Source organism: Stegastes partitus, unplaced genomic scaffold (genome assembly GCF_000690725.1).
Source record: "Stegastes partitus isolate 25-593 unplaced genomic scaffold, Stegastes_partitus-1.0.2 Scaffold414, whole genome shotgun sequence".
Lineage (NCBI taxonomy): Eukaryota > Metazoa > Chordata > Actinopteri > Pomacentridae > Stegastes > Stegastes partitus.
The window spans coordinates 159,727-170,269 of record NW_007578145.1 but is presented as its reverse complement, the minus strand read 5'-3'; the positions used below and the strand labels follow the sequence as shown (position 1 = coordinate 170,269).

General features: G+C 40.4%; 1 protein-coding gene across 1 annotated transcript in view; it reads left to right on the top strand.

Annotated features, from left to right (window-relative positions):
- igf2bp1 (insulin-like growth factor 2 mRNA binding protein 1) overlaps positions 1 to 10,030 on the top strand; it is a 54,066-nt gene extending 44,036 nt beyond the window's left edge. Inside the window, exons 4-15 of the mRNA XM_008285724.1 lie at positions 711 to 762; positions 4,051 to 4,114; positions 5,459 to 5,752; positions 6,086 to 6,220; positions 6,333 to 6,455; positions 6,708 to 6,843; positions 7,860 to 7,982; positions 8,071 to 8,187; positions 8,406 to 8,480; positions 8,593 to 8,724; positions 8,865 to 8,978; positions 9,881 to 10,030. Of these exons, the coding sequence (XP_008283946.1) occupies positions 711 to 762; positions 4,051 to 4,114; positions 5,459 to 5,752; positions 6,086 to 6,220; positions 6,333 to 6,455; positions 6,708 to 6,843; positions 7,860 to 7,982; positions 8,071 to 8,187; positions 8,406 to 8,480; positions 8,593 to 8,724; positions 8,865 to 8,978; positions 9,881 to 10,030 (1,515 nt within the window). The remainder of the gene's footprint in view (positions 1 to 710; positions 763 to 4,050; positions 4,115 to 5,458; positions 5,753 to 6,085; positions 6,221 to 6,332; positions 6,456 to 6,707; positions 6,844 to 7,859; positions 7,983 to 8,070; positions 8,188 to 8,405; positions 8,481 to 8,592; positions 8,725 to 8,864; positions 8,979 to 9,880) is intronic.
- Positions 10,031 to 10,543: the final 513 nt, after the last annotated feature.

Sequence of the window (10,543 nt, the reverse complement as noted above, 5' to 3'; positions counted from 1 at the left end):
TTTGTGTTTTCAAAGACATACTAAAACGATTTTAAAAAAAGTATTTACCTGTACAAAACAAATTGCTAATGTAGAGTAAAATGTAAAGATTAAAAAAAGAAATAAAATAGTGACTCGTGGATCAGGTGTAAGGTAAATCCTTGGGTTTTACTGGCTGTTCCAGTGCTTGTCATTCATCCAAAGTCATTTGATAATTTTTCACATCTGAAAACTGACTTTTTTCCTTCTGAGATGACTCCTCAGGACATATTTTTCTAGCAGGCCAGAATCCATTTGTAGACCCACTTTTGATCTCAGGAGTAAAATTTCTTACTCTGCAGTTTCTTTGATTAACAAATCTCAATTAAAGAAACTGTTTTGGATGCAACTCTACAGTATTACAGGGTGTGAAACGAATTATAAGCTCCTTTCAGTTAATTCTTCTTTAAGTGTACTTACATTTGTTTCTTCATGTGCACGTTATTGTAGGATTTTTAAGTTTATATTTTTAAAGATCAAATTGGAGTCATTTTTTAAGACTGTTTTTTTGGGGGAATTTAATCGGTTGCCATTGAAGAAGATAAACTACACTAAGTTGCTACGTTTTGGGGGCTTTTCCTGTTTCTCTTTGTACTCGTTGCATTTTCTGCCACCGTGCATGAACTTCTACAGTTTTATCCAAGAGTGAACTGACAGAACTCTTTTCTCCTCTCTTGCTTGCTCTGTTTCAGGTGCTGGATGGTCTGTTGGCTCAGTGTGGAACCGTAGAAAACTGTGAACAAGGTAAGACTCCTGAGCTGTACCTTTACTGCGCTTCAAACCAGCTTTAACTGATTTTTGTTTGGGTTTTGTTGTTTGTCGTCCCATATGTGTCATTTACTGTATTAAAAGACGGGCATGGTTTTGCAGCTTCTTCTGAATCATGTCCTTTTGTGCAGTGTTGTGGCTACAGCATGGCACTTTGCTGGCACCAAGTGGCAGCAGGTCGGTAACTGCTGCCACTTGGTGCCAGCAAGAGGTAGAACTCTGGATTTACTGAGCAAACTCCTTGAAAGTAGTCATGAGCGCAGTGATGGAAAGAATAATGATGATTTCCGTCTCACAATAGAGATTCAATAACACACAATACCTGCTGTTCTAACGGCGAGAAGATCTCGTAGAGCTGCACAGAATGTAAAGTTACACTAATTAGAATAAATACAATTCCAAAATTATATAATGCTTGTAAATGTTTAAAAAAATATCTAGGATTAGTTGCTGTTATGGTAGTCTGACAGATATTAGGATCTCGTTTCGAGTCGAGAGATGCTTTCAATGAGCAAAATAACAGTAGAGCTGGGCTGTAAGTCGTGGTTATTTGAAATTAAGATGAATTTGCTGGTTACTTGGTCAAATAGTGGCCAAATGTCAAAATATAAAAATATGCCCACCAACAGTTTCTAAAGTTGAACATGATCTGACCAGCGGTCCGACACAAAAATATTTAATTTCTTATTATAAAGGACAAAGATAAGCAATGCACTGTCACAATTTGGAAGCTCTACATTGGCAAGCTTTGGTGCTTTTACTTAAAACTGACTATTTATCATTTGAGTAGCTGATTTGTTAATGAACCAGTTGTTTCAGTTCTTTCAAAGAGGACAAAGAGAAAAGCTTTTTGGGTGATGAAGTAGACAAAGTAGTGAGTGTAATAGTGCAATATTTTTCTAAATCTTACTGTACATATAACCTATACTGTAGACTGTATATATAACTTATCTTATTTTTTTTATACTTAAATCTCTTCTATTTTGTCATTTTTTTGCTCTTTATTTTGTACTTGATTATATATGGCACTGAAGGAGCTGCTCTCAATCTCATTGTACATGTGTATAGTGACAATAAAGGCATTCTATTCTATTCTATTCTTAATGATGGATAAGTTAGCTTTCTCGGCGCTGTTACTCCCACAAGTTTGCTAAATCTACCTAATTGTAAATTGCACAACAATGTTAATATTCAAGCCTCCTCAGATCAGCTGACCAGTCACTAAACAGATTAATATTGCCAATGTTGCAATCTGTGCAAATCCTCCACACAGAATACATGTCACCTCTGACACAGTTTCAAGGGATTGCAGTGGGATTAGAACATAATAGGGCAGACCCAGCAGACAGTGGGTGCTTTTTCATGTGCTGCCACACCTCCTCGACTCCCGCTCACATCTCTGTACTGCATCTTAGCTCCCCCAGCGAGGATGTGAGAGGTAGGATACACAGATGTTTCCTCGCTCCTCATCTCCTTGAGGTGCATTTGAGATCCTCCATGAGGGCGAACGAGTCACAGGGAGAAAGAGGACACGAGGAGGCTGACGTTATTAAAATGAAAAGCGGCTAAAATATGGATCACATGCTGAAGGTCAGCGGAAAGCAGAGTAGATGAAGCAGTATACGTCTTCACATTCAAAGAAACGAGCTGAGGCGGTTCAGGCGTCACTGCGGAGGTACTCCATAGTCCAGAAGAGAAACATGCCGACGGTATCACATATCACATCACTCCTAGAAGCATCCCAGAATGGATAGCGGATGGATATTAATCACTGATTCAATTTGAGCCTGCACCAGACTGTACGCTATCGATCCTGGAACCTTTGAGAATACAGTGGAAAGAAAGAGTTGGTCTGTGTTGACGTCAGTAGCTTGGGGTTCACATAACTAACCTACACTGTGATTAATATGTAAAAAAAAAAAAAACTAAACTAAAAAGGGAATAGCGCTTTATGTCCTTTTGTCAAGAGGACAAGAACTGATTTGAAGATGTTGACAAGTTGTAAAATACTGGACTCCCTTGTACCTCTGATATTCAATTAACATCAACCAAGCCCTCTGAAGACATATTAGATTTTTAGTGATCTGACGTGTCACATATTACTGCTGTAAATTAATGCTACCAAGAATGTGTTTCAGAACGCATATCGATCTATGTTTTATTTAACCAGCTGTGGCTCAAGAGGTGTTGAATTTGTGTACTGATAAAAGCATTCACATCATTTGCCTGTGTGGTGTTTGCATGTTACAGGTTCTGTTAACACGTGTGTAGTGGTGCAGATCAGATGAATTAAACATACCAGTACACCAATGTAATATTACTCCATTACAAATAAAGGACATGCATTTAAAACCTTACTTAAGTAAATTCAATATGTACATGTACAACAGCTGCATAAATGAAGCCAGCTGAAGAGTTTGAAGAGGAAATCATTGTTTGATAAAAGTGGTTGGGATCCATTTCTTCAGTCTTTAACAATGCATTGTACTGAAAAGTGACTTGTAAGTGCCATATAAATGTAGTTCAGTTAAAAAGAAGAAGGAAAAAAGTACCATATTCCCCCCTTTAAGTGGAAGAAGCACAGATTAGAAATTTATCTTTGAAGATTTTCAGTCATCCTGTTCACTTACAATGTAGACGTAGATTAGAAACACACAAGTATCGCAAAATAAAGAGCGAATGTACTTTGCGACATCTCACCACTTCCTTTGTGTTTTTTAAAAGTTAGCGTCTAATGATGTATTTTGTATCTTAAGCAGATTTTTCCTTGTGTGAACAAACTGTTGATGCATTTTCCTGTGCGTAAAAAAGCCCCAAAAACATCTCATGTGGAGATGCAAACTCTTTGTAGGCCTCTAGACCTGCATCAGGACGAATACATGTCAGTGCATCGATCCAGAAACTCACCAATCACACTTGTGGCCACGAGTAGTACCACAATAATGATTAATTAAATTGAGTTTAAACAACGGTCCAGTTTCTGATGACAAAGGCACAGGCACTCTGGATTATACTCGCTGGTGTCTGAGTGAAACATGACTCCGGTTTCCCTCCAGTAACCAAAGCAGGACCAGAATTTAATTTGGACAAAGAGGCATCTCAGTCAGTCAGCGAGGACACAGTCCTGCTTCTGCAGCAGCCCACTTTGTGACTTTAGTGATACAACGACTGCTTTCTAAAGATCTTGCTGTCTTATTCAGTGTTTTAATAAACCAGGGTATGTTGTATTTACAGTCTTTCTCTCTTGTCTTTTGTTTCTTTCAGTCAACACAGACAGTGAGACTGCAGTGGTTAATGTCACATATGCATCCCGGGAGCACGCCAGGCAGTAAGTTACTCTGTCCCGACTTAATGTCCTCCTTTTCCTCTGCTGCTCTTTTGTTTTTTTGATTCTACATATTCAGGGTGTTTGAAAGTTTAGTAGCTTCCTAAAAGTGTCACAGATATATTTGTGTATTTATGTTGGTTAAATCATGACATTTTGGTGCCACTTCTGTGTGTTTGAAGCATTTTCTTCTAAACTGTAGCAGGAGTTTTTTCTCTGTTACGCGTGTGCCATCTAGTGGACATTTCTAAGAACTACCATTTGGATCTTGCGCTTTGAATGTGACTGTTGATAGTGGAGGAAGTACTGCCGTCTTTTTAGTAAAAGTAGCATCACTTGCCTATATAACTAAGCTAGTTCAAATCCTGTTTTGATTTTACTAAAGTAGAGGAAAAAAGGTTCAGCGCAAAAGATCCTTGTTCATAAAGTATTTTATCGCTGAAGTGCAAACACAAAGTTGAAATACTGTGTTGTTTTTTCTGAAACAGTACTTCATATTTTATCGATTTACATGTTTTATATGAAAGTACTGCTTCTCAAAATAAACTAGAGTTGCCAGTTAAATGTTGTGGAGTAATTATGCAGTATTCACCACAGATCTCTTCAACCCTTTTTTTAAAAAAAAAATTCCATTTGAAAAAACCTCGCCGAACAGTAACAGCTTCACAACTGTAAGATCAAAATGAACAATTTTGAGCTCTATGGATAAGAGACATGGGAGAATTTTGAAACCCATTAAGTCGCCTTTTCCTTATCAGCAATCCAGAAAAACTTGATACTTTTAATTATGCCTGATCAGAAATGTAAATCTAAATAACCTCACAATGAATCAGTGAGTAGTGATGTTATTTAACCTTTTTCTTTTTTTAAATTCTGAACTGCAACTGTACAAACGTTTATGCCACAGCTCAACAATGTTCCATCCTTTTTTGTTAAAGTAGTATTAGGTAGCGTCTTCATTGAATTTGACACTCTGGAACCTTTTAAAAATGTTGCTCATTGTGTTTTTAATAACGGGATACTTTGGATATTAGAAAGAAATAAGTAGTCTTTCTCACTTGTGTGCTGTACGCCCTTCTCGCTTCACTTCTTTTTGATGCATTTGCCAAGTTGACCTCTCACTATCTGACTATATGTAGTGACAAAGTGATAATAATTATTAGATGTAATCAATGCAGTGATTGTAAATAGATGGTAACAAAGCTGGACAGGTATCTCCATGCATAGAAAGCATGGATTTCTCAGTAATGCCAGTAGACGTTAAATATCCATATTCAGGTGCCTTAGATCAGCTGTGTCGGGGTTCCCGCTGCTCTGTGTGACCTAATGTGCTGCGTCTCTTTCCAGAGCTATCCAGAAGCTGAATGGATACCAGTTTGAGAACCATGCCCTGCGCGTCTCCTACATCCCAGATGAAACCTCTGAACTGGAGGGAGGCCAGCGGGGCCCCGATAACGGCCGTCGCCCGGGCTACGGGCCCCGTGGAGGACCCCGCGGTGGGTCCCCGAGCTCCGGGATGCCCTCCAAACCTCCACATGCTGACATCCCGCTCAGACTGCTGGTGCCCACACAGTACGTCGGAGCCATCATCGGCAAGGAGGGAGCCACCATTCGTAACATCACCAAGCAGACTCAGAGCAAGTGAGTGACCATTCATTCATTCATTCATTCATTCATTTATTCATTTCTATAGGAACTGATGCAATTTGTAGCATGAAGCAACTACACATGAGAACTGTGTTGCCTGTCCTTTAATGGGTCTTTAAATGACACTTTTCTATATCCATACATCAAATTAAACACACTTCAGTTGTATTTGATTCTGCCTTTCATCTGTATAACTGATTACATATCATCACTTGATTTGTGAATTCATGTGTATACCATATTAAAGTATTTCCACGAAAACTGATGCAGTGAGCTGACTAAGCACTGAACTTATGGACCTAATATCTTGATTTCCCTTCATTGCAGAGTTGATGTGCATCGCAAGGAGAACGCAGGTGCAGCTGAGAAGCCCATCAGCATCCACTCCACCGCTGAGGGCTGCTCAGCTGCCTGCCGAATGATCCTGGAGATCATGCAACAGGAAGCTAAAGACACCAAGACGTAGGTTTTAAACAAAGATCCAATGTGTTAGCTACGTAAAACCAACGTGGCCCAATGGAGGCTCTATATAGCAGTGAAACATTTAGAAATAACTGGTGATTTCTGTTCGCAGTGCCGATGAGGTTCCCCTGAAGATTCTGGCTCATAACAACTTTGTTGGACGCCTGATTGGAAAGGAGGGACGCAACCTGAAAAAAGTCGAGCAGGACACGGACACCAAGATCACCATCTCCCCGTGAGACACACAGACTAAATTAGATTAGATTAGAAGACCATATCCAACCTTAGGTGGATGACTTGTTAATTTATGGGATAGATACATTTCATTATACTTTATAATGCATACAAGTTTTCTGCATGCTCAGAGACCCCTCACAGCAGCTGATCCACTCGGACACTGTCGTCTTTTTTTTTTTTTTTTTTTTAAATGACCTCATTGTTAATTTGTCGTGCATATCAGTAACCACTCCCTGTGTAATGTGTGCAGTCTTCAGGACCTGACACTGTATAATCCAGAGAGAACCATCACAGTTAAAGGCGCTATTGAGGCGTGCTGTCTTGCCGAGGGGGAGATCATGAAGAAGGTCAGAGAGGCCTACGAGAATGACATTGCAGCAATGAATGTGAGTCTGCACACACACAGACACACAACCTCCCACATGACCACAATGTGATACCTGGCATGTTGTACGCTACTATATACTAATATTATCACTATGCTCTAGTGTTATCAAGCACACTTGTCAAGCAAAAATATTGCAACAAAAGAAGGTCATTAGGTTCTAAATGAAGACAGAAATGGATTTGGACACCCTATCGTGGCTTCACTAAAGAGCACGGGACAACAAGGAAATTCTGCTAATTGTACCAAAAGGGCATCAGTCTCAAATTCCTTCCAAGTTTCACTTTATGCAAATTGGAGAACAAAGCCTGAACTGCTTTGTGGGACCATCTGTTGTTCAATCCCTTGGGCTCTTCATCCTAATTATTGCTGCCAAACTATGAGTAAAACAACCTGTTGTAGCTGCATTTCTGAAAAAATGCTGGATGTATAACAATACTGCTCTAAACCGTACTACTTCAACTACTACTACTGATTCTGTTGCATTTGCAGCGACCTTTGAGTTAATGTAGAGCCTGGTTCCTGTAGTGGCATGAAGGTTCCTGTTTAAGGAACATTTCTGCAGTGAACATAGACTGACAGAAAAGGACGTCAGCTGCACTGACCAAGATGGATCTGTACATTAAGTAATTCTAACTTGGTTTTGTGTTGTCATTTATTGTGGCAGAGAAATGCTGATTAGTATTAATCCGTTTTTGAGACATGCCTACACTCAAAATTTCTTCTACGATCACCTCGCTCCTCCATAATCTGAATCATCTCCCACATGTTCTTCTAATTACCCAATAGGAGCACCACCCCAGACTCAGGATGAAGTATTATCTCCTCCTTTGACCATAGCAAAGACCTGTTAAGATCAAAAGTAGAATTATTTAAATGGTTTCATGTCATGTTTTGTCTAACTACTGAATAATGTTGAAATGACCAGTGAAGATATTTGTCCATTGTTTTCTGTTCAGTATGAGAACTCTTGTAAATCTACATGTGGTTTCTAACCTATACTCTCCTTTTCCATAGCAACAGACTCACCTGATCCCAGGACTTAACCTGGGTGCTCTTGGCCTCTTTCCCTCTTCCTCCAATATGCCTCCACCACCACCTGGAAATGCTGTCGGTGGCGCCCCCTACGGTTGCTTTGGGGTAAGAAAACCCTCCCTGAGGGAACAACACGGTCAGGCAACATAACATCTCTCTATAATGTAATAAAATTATGTTTGCTTTTTGTCAGGCTCCAGAGCAGGAGACAGTCCATGTATACATCCCAGCACAGGCAGTGGGAGCCATCATTGGAAAGAAAGGACAGCACATCAAGCAGCTGAGCCGTTTCGCTGGGGCCTCCATCAAGGTGGGTTGAACAGGGGGAAAAAATCAGGGCTAAAAAAGAACATTACAAAGAGATCTTTCAGAGGGGAAAACATTTAGTTTATTTTTATATTTGCAGCACAAAATGTTAAAATTCTCCTCGTAGTTAGTTCAGCACTAACACAGAGGGTTTCTAATTCTTTTATTAGACTTCATTTAAATTTTGGAAAATAAGTAATGTCTTTCTCCCCCCTCCTCCAGATCGCACCAGCTGAAGCTCCTGACTCTAAAATGAGGATGGTGATTGTGACAGGACCCCCTGAGGCTCAGTTTAAGGTAAACACTAACAAGACATTGGCCACTGATTGACATTCATCTTAATTGTTTTGCATAGTATCTTTAGGGGCCTCTGATTGGTGAATTATTAACCGCTGTCTACCTCCTACAGGCCCAGGGCAGAATCTATGGCAAACTGAAGGAAGAGAACTTCTTTGGACCCAAAGAGGAGGTCAAACTGGAGACTCACATCAAGATGGCTGCTGCTGCCGCTGGAAGGGTCATTGGCAAGGGAGGCAAGACAGTAAGTCACCGGAGCCATTTTTTCTATCATAGAATAACTTATTCTGTCCCCTGAAGTGCTTTTAACACACAGTTCTTCAGCTAAACGTGTAGCATAAAGTCGCCGATGCCTTCTAAACATGCCATGTTTTGTGTCTGCAGGTGAATGAGCTGCAGAACCTGACAGCAGCTGAGGTGGTTGTCCCCAGAGAGCAGACACCTGATGAAAACGACCAGGTCATCGTCAAGATCAATGGACATTTCTATGCCAGCCAGGTATACCTCCTCTCACACAACTTTATTGCCTCATTACAGCTTAAGATGTAAAGATGTGCATGTTTCTTTTTCTTACTGGCATTAAGTTAAACAAAAAAAAAGAAAACCTTATGGACCTCTGTTATAATTCCAATTGACATGTAACTAGTGTTAACAGTTATCCAGTTTCACATTTAACATATTAGTTGTAACATGCAAATGCATTAATAAATAAAAAGAGATTTACATAAAATACTGTTGAACAATTTAATTAAATTTTCACAATATTTTTTGGGATAATAAATGCAAAAAATACTGTCAAACTAAGTGGAAAAAATAGCGGTCCCACACAAGATTTGAACCCTAATCTGCTCCTTAACAATCCTGACGTAAACAACTGATCCAGTCATTTATGTTGGAGGACTTGTTGGTCCATCTGTGCTTATGCTTTGTTAGTATTTATCAGAGACTAATGTTGTGTGGTTAGATTCCTCGGGTTGATTCTTGACATATATTTCTTTGTGATACACGACCACTTCATTTCCTAGAAAACTGATCAGTGTTCCTCAAGGGTTAACTCTCGGACCCGTTGTTTTTTTTTTAATATTTGCATGCTTCCTTGGTTGCGCAATTACTAAACGCTGATTCATTTTATGCAGATGATACTCAAGTGTTTCTTCCTGCCACTTACGCTATGTTTTGCCCACTTGCTACATGCCATAAACACACCTCTAACGTGTTATTTAATTCACATGGTGAATAGACAGAGTGAAATACTATCCAGTGCTTATTGTCCTTTCAGATCTTTTGCTTCCTAAGAAATTCTTCAGTTGTTGCGTATTGAAAGCTCCACTACCTTTAACATCCCTTTGCTAGCTTTAAGTTTTTGACAAACCCTTTTCCTCTTTCTTCTGTCCTCCCAGCTGGCTCAGAGAAAGATCCGGGACATCCTGACCCAGGTCAAACAGCCACAGAAAGGCGGCATGGGTCCTGGCCCTAGTCCCCAGGGCTTCACAGAGATGGGCAGCCCTACGCAGGGGCTGACTCAGGACCACCAGCCACGCAGAAAGTGAGGTTCCCGCAACCTCCTCACATGCCGTGGGGCACCCCCCCGCCTGACGGACAGACAGACAGACACATGCACAGACGGATAGACGGACGGACGGATACAGGAGAGCGACACACGACCCAGCGATAGACAGGGAGAGATATAAAGAGGGAGGGAGTACGCCCGATAGCCACAGAGAATGATAGGCGTTTAGGGAGAAGATGATTCAAATCAAAAGATGAAATGAATTAAAAAAGAGGATTAAGATAAAAAGAAACTCGAGAACAGAGACCAGATGCCAGGCCAGAAGAGAGACTGAGTGAGGATGGAGGGATGAAGGAAAGGAGGGATAGCGAGAAGGAGAAACGATGTCCTAATAGTGTGCCTTGGTATGGCTGCAGCCAGCTCCTCATCTGCTGCAACTTTCGCAGATCCTGCATCAGAGGGGTTTAAACAACATGGCTGGTGTTATTCTCCATGTAAGGATGGAGCAGTTCTGCGGTTGTTTACACCCGTCTACATGGGCTGAGATCTACTG